Source organism: Scylla paramamosain, chromosome 16, assembly GCF_035594125.1.
Source record: "Scylla paramamosain isolate STU-SP2022 chromosome 16, ASM3559412v1, whole genome shotgun sequence".
NCBI classification, from domain to species: domain Eukaryota; kingdom Metazoa; phylum Arthropoda; class Malacostraca; order Decapoda; family Portunidae; genus Scylla; species Scylla paramamosain.
The window spans coordinates 10769001-10775000 of NC_087166.1; the positions used below are offsets into that span (position 1 = coordinate 10769001).

At 41.4% G+C, this 6000-nt stretch overlaps 1 protein-coding gene across 1 annotated transcript in view; it reads right to left on the bottom strand.

The window, feature by feature from the left end:
• The window catches only part of LOC135108018 (leucine-rich repeat-containing protein 49-like), a 38989-nt gene that overhangs the window by 10235 nt on the left and 22754 nt on the right, over positions 1-6000 (bottom strand). The window contains exons 6-7 of the mRNA XM_064018553.1: positions 2927-3099; positions 1270-1395 (exon numbers count right to left, since the gene is read on the bottom strand). Coding sequence (XP_063874623.1) covers positions 1270-1395; positions 2927-3099 — 299 coding nt within the window. The remainder of the gene's footprint in view (positions 1-1269; positions 1396-2926; positions 3100-6000) is intronic.

Below are 6000 nucleotides of genomic sequence, written 5' to 3' on the forward strand. Positions count from 1 at the left end.
TATTTCCCTACCTTTCCTCCATATATCCTTTCATATTAAACTCTCTCTCTCTCTCTCTCTCTCTCTCTCTCTCTCTCTCTCTCTCTCTCTCTCTCTCTCTCTCTCTCTCTCTCTCTCTCTCTCTCTCTCTCTCTCTCTCTCTCTCTCTCTCTCTCTCTCTCTCTCTCTCTCTCTCTCTCTCTCTCTCTCTCTGCCCCCCCTCCATTTTCCATTTTCCCCCTTATTCTCTTCTGTTGCTTCATCCCCTTATTTACTGTGCCACTTTTCATGTCTCCCCCCATACGTCATCTTTCCCTCCGTTCCTCCCTTCCTTCCTCCTCCAGTTACTCCTATCTTCCCCCTTCTCTCCATATTTTTCTTTCCCATTCCATCCTTCCCTCCCTCTGATCACATTTTTTTTCTTGGTTATTATTTATCACCCCTCTCTCGTCCCCCTCACCCTTTCTTTCCTTGACCTTCCTTACCAATTATCTTCGTGTTTTTTATTCCTTACTCCATTATGCGTCCCTTCTCTCTCTCTCTTTCTCTCTCCTACCTCTGTATCACTGCCCTATATTGTGTTTTCATGTGTGTGGGTGTGTGTGTGTGTGTTGGTGTGTTCTTCATTCATTCATAACTACTATTATATATATATATATATATATATATATATATATATATATATATATATATATATATATATATATATATATATATATATATATATATATATATATATATATATATATATATATATGTGTGTGTGTGTGTGTGTGTGTGTGTGTGTGTGTGTGTGTGTGTATTTTTTCATCTTGCTGTCTGGTGCTGTACATTTTGTCATATACTCTCTATTGTTATGTTTATCTGTTTATGCTTATTTTATTGCGTTTATCTATTGATCTGTTTTATCTATGGATCTCTTTCTCTTCTTATGTTTATCGGTCTATTTCAGTTCATGCTCGTCTCCATTCAATATAATTTATACTACTTTCTAAGTCTATTTTATGATCATATTCGCTTTATTTCTCTGTTCATGTATCTATCAGTCTATTAGTCTATTTAATTTTATTCAGACGTCTACATTCTTCGTATTCTACACGAGAGTACATTTATCTCGTCACTATTTGCCTTATCTCTCTGAGGTTTATGTATCTACCTATCTATTCCCATCCTCATGTATACATTTATCCATCATTTACAACCTAGTATGTAAGCCTACTCTATCTTTTCATCTTCCGCTTGCAGTCACACACTAGTTGTCTATCTTTTCACCGTCCGTCTGTAGTCTACCTCTTGAGTCTGTAGAACCTGGCGACGGTGTGGTGGAAGTAGTGAGGCTGCCTGCTGATGGGGTTCTCCTCCAGGGACAGTTCTCGCAGCTTGAGGCAATTCTGGAGGCAGGCGAGGTCTTCATATCTGTTTTGGAGAAAGAAGGGAAGGGTGGCGTGATATCATCAGAGAGAGAGAGAGAGAGAGAGAGAGAGAGAGAGAGCATACGGTGGATAAAGAATTTTCATGCCTTTCTTGTCGTGGGATGAAAATCAGGGGCACAGTTTAATGCGGAAGCCTTCTGGCTACATAAAAAAAAAATAATAATAATAATAAAAAAAATATATATATATATATATATATATATATATATATATATATATATATATATATATATATATATATATATATATATATATATATATATATATATATATATATATATATATATATATATATATATATATATATATATATATCTCGTGGATATACTTGTGGATATAATTTTCATCTCGTGTAATGGGAATTCGTATATGAAGGGTGTTATTTATTATGGGAACCTTTTGTACAAGTAATCCAATCTAACCAAGTTTAAATTCGGCGGGGAGTCGTTTCACCGAAAGGAGTGAACCAAAAGCTCCGCGTTAAATCTCGGTGGTTAAGAGAAAGATTGAAAGATGAGTAATCAGGGAAGGGATAGAAGTAGAATAGGTTAAACTAGGATATACTGTCCTGGATCTCCCTATTCCTGACTGTTTTCATCTTGAGTTCGTATATTAGGAAAACTTATTTAATAGGGGAGCATTCTAATACAAGTAATCCAATCTAACCACGTTTAAATTTGGCGGGGAGTCGTTTCAGCGCAGAGTCGCAATGAGTGAAGCAAGTGAACGTGTCCCGCTTCGAGGCACAAGGGTTTGTTTACATTGTGGCGACGAGTGGTGGATGTGTATGTAATTGTCAGTCGTGTAGTGTTATAATAAGGACGGACATTTAATTTACAGTGTTTTTGTTTCTTCTGTGGACTCGCTGATGGATTCTATGGGTGTCTGAAGATAGTGTAAGTGATTATAGAGAACGCTGAATTGAAACGTGATGACTGGAAGAAGTGAGAACAGATAGTGCTGGAAAACATAACAAATCGGACAATACGCTGGAAGAAAACAAGAAAGGCTGCAGATGGTGTACTTTTGAGGAAGTCGCGGTAAGGTTTGTAATGTTCATTTGATATTATTGTTGTATCATAAAGCCCTCTTAATTTATACCTGTGTATTTTGCTGTATAGATTTCGCTATTTCGCATGCCTTTGATAGAGAGATCCAGCGTATTGAAAATTTTATTGTTTATTTACCATGTAACCTAAGAAAATTAAATAGATCTTTCTGATAAACTAAGCAACTTGTCAAAATAGCCAATATACATAAATCTGATAAAAACAACAAATGGATAGATAAACGTGAGAAAAGGAAAGAAAGGAAACTGAACAAGTCAAAGAAGTTTCATTGCAATATATATATTTAGCGACAAAAATATATAGATAAAAAAATAAATAAATAAACAGCATGAGAAAAGGAAAGAAAAAATAAATGAAAGCGTCAAAGAAGTCAAGTTAGCTTTTTCAATATCAAATGTGTTCTCCATTGCGGGACAGGGCGTAGCAGTCATGAGAGCAGCCTACCTGTAGATCTCGTTGTAGCCCATGAAGACCTTCTCGAGGCGTGGCAGGTAGTGCAGGTCGGCCACGGTGCGGATCAGGTTGCGGCGAAGGTTGAGCTCCACCAGGCAGTCGAGGCCCCGCAGCCCCGTCACGTGGCGCAGCATGTTGCCCGCGAGATTCAGCAGACGTAGCTCCTGTAGGAACGGCACGGCGCAGTAACGCTTTTGCTGCTTTGGTTTTGTTAACACTGAGGTCACTGTGATAAATTGTTTAGATGGACTTAATGGGAAAATGGTGATTTAATGTTTGGTAAGCTACAGAAGTACGCATTTAAGAGCAGTACAAAAGTAAGTCAAAGCTGTAGATAAATAATAGGAAAAACTGAATAGCAATGAAAGTTTTCTTTTTTTTTTTTTTTAAGACACCAGGCCACGTTACCTTACCATCCATTCATCCATCCATCCACAGTCCAGACCAAAACCGAATCAAATAATTTTATATAACTTCCCTAACATAATTATACATGTAGATTCCTTGCTGCTTTCAACGTTATATTTTTTTGACAACGTGATAATCAAAACGTAAGATTATGTAAGTAATATAAGCATAGTTTTGCCCCTTAGTTCCAGTCATATTTTGGATTAGTGCTTGAAACCCATATAATCCCACACTTACGAGACTATCATTCCTCCCTCCAATGCTGTCACCCATATATCCCTGTCATCCCTTCCTTTGAACATGAAACCCATGCAATTCAATTTCCAAGCGGTTGTTAATCATCTCTCCATTTCCCTCACCCTTGAATCCATCCACCCATCATCCCTGCCTTTGTGTCTCGTGCAACACCTGACACGTGAGACCTTGTCGCTGCAAATTATCCCAGACCTTCCGCTTTGGGTCATCCAGCGGTGGCGTGAGATCGACGGAGACATTTGTGTGAGACAGTGCACGTCCAACCGGGTTGCGCCAAGTCAGCCTTCGAGTCCCCCGCTAACCCCTTCCTTCCATCCCCTCACCGCCGCCTCTCCGCTGTCCCCACCTCATTAACCTGGACAGAAGGAGGTAACTGCAAACTGTGTCTTCAAACCGTGACGTGCATGCATGTGAGGACTGTATAGTCGTTGTCACCAACTCCCACTCCCATCCCTTCACCGCCCCCCAGCCGCCCCATCTCAGTAACCCGGACAGAAGGAGGTGACTGCATGAGAACCCGTGTCTTCTAACCCCAATGTGCATGCATGCGAGGAATGAGGACCCGGCGAACTTCCGTCTTCCAGCGCCCACTGTCCCTCGCTGCCCCCATCTCTAACCTGGACAGAAGAACGTAATTGCATGAGAACCCGTGTCTTCGACCTGTATTCTGAAACGCTTTGCTCTCTCACCACGACTATTTTCAAAGACCAGAGATGATTAGACAGGTTCTCAAGAGTTTTCTCCTGGTAATAATATATAAATCTTGTTAATCTGTCAGCAAACTCGTAAAAACACCCTTAAAAACCCATCTAACTCCATCTAGAGCCTTATAAAAGTCGTGGAGGTGCGGCGCAGGTGTTTCAGAATATGGACCTTCTCGAACTGTGATGTGCATGCATGTGCGGAGTGAGAACCTTCGTATGATCGTTGTCTCGTGGCCGCGGTAGTCATGAGACGCCCAAGTGCTGACGGGACACGCAATCTGACACCGACAGTTATTTATAGAATGAATTAATGTGTGTAGTGAATTTATTATCGCCCCACAGGATAGGACCTTACGCACCCCCAATTAGCTAATGAAAGTGGCCAAGTGATACGGAGAAAGAGATGATTTGTCCCTGTGCAGTTGTTATCGTGTTACTGTTCTCCCCATGTCGTTACTCACCGTCTTGTAACAGTCAGCTCAGTCTCTCACTCTCTCCTGACACTGTAGCATATTCAAAAGGCTTAGTGGAAGTTACGTAATGATCGATAGAATACATATAAGATTGTCGCCGTTCTTATTTACATGGGATCATATTTTTCTGCCGCAGTGGATTCTTTTTTTCTTGTGTGTTTGTGTGTGTGTGTGTGTGTGTGTGTGTGTGTTAATGTAGCCAACGCAAAATATCTCGTCTTCGTTCTCGTCATCCTTTCTTATTTTCCTCCTCCTCCTCCTCCTCCTCCTCCTTCCCCGTGTTCTTTCATTTGAAGGCCACTAAACCAGCTTACATCACACAAAAAAGCAGTGCGGCAGAGTAAAATCCCAATAAATTTAACTTTTCCCTGCGCCTGGTGAACTTCCGCCGTCTACTGGGGTGTTCACTACAATGTAATCCCGTCATTATCGTCTGCATCACCTCGCGGAAGCTTCAAGGGAGGAGATTTGGACGCTGGAAGGCTGGCACCCTCTCCACCTCTCCCTTCCCTGGCAATCCATCTCCCTCTCTCCCTCTCGCAGTGGCTATTTCCCTTACCCAACCTACCCCTACCTTCTTCTCAGCAAGGATGCGAGAATATGTACTTTTCCTTAGTTATACTTAGTGGTTCATAAACAGTTACTCAAAGTTTTAAAGGTCTGATTTTGGTTATTTTATTTTCCGTTCTCCCTTTATCCAGTAGTTATATTGATTTAGATATCTCCTTAATTAGTTATTCAGTAGTTCCCATACAGCCATGCAAAGATTTTAAGGTATGATTTTTGGTTATCCTATCAGTTATCTCCTCACGTTCTCTCAGGTGGGAAGCGTTCCTTGTTCATTTCATGCTTTTTAGTCCGCAGGGTGCAGCATCTCCCTTCCTCCTCCCCATCCATTGCCTGCATGATGGACGCAGAGTCCTAAGCGCATTGCGAGGCCATTAAGGTGACCAGGCTATTAATTACACGACTGAGGGGCCTTGCGTGTGCCGCCTTGAGAGTAACACGACACTACAGTAACCCCCCCTCCCTCTCGGTCTCTTCCCTAAGGCGTGCTGTGTCTCCACGACTACTGCTACTATTAGCACATTAATTTACCTCTAATCGTTGCGCTACATTATCGAAGGGAGGCTTAGGTGCTGTTTTAATTATACTTATAGCGTCTTTGTGATGGTAGAAGGTGTGTAGTGAATGGCTGAGGGAGTGAGGCGCCGCAGTGAGCCAG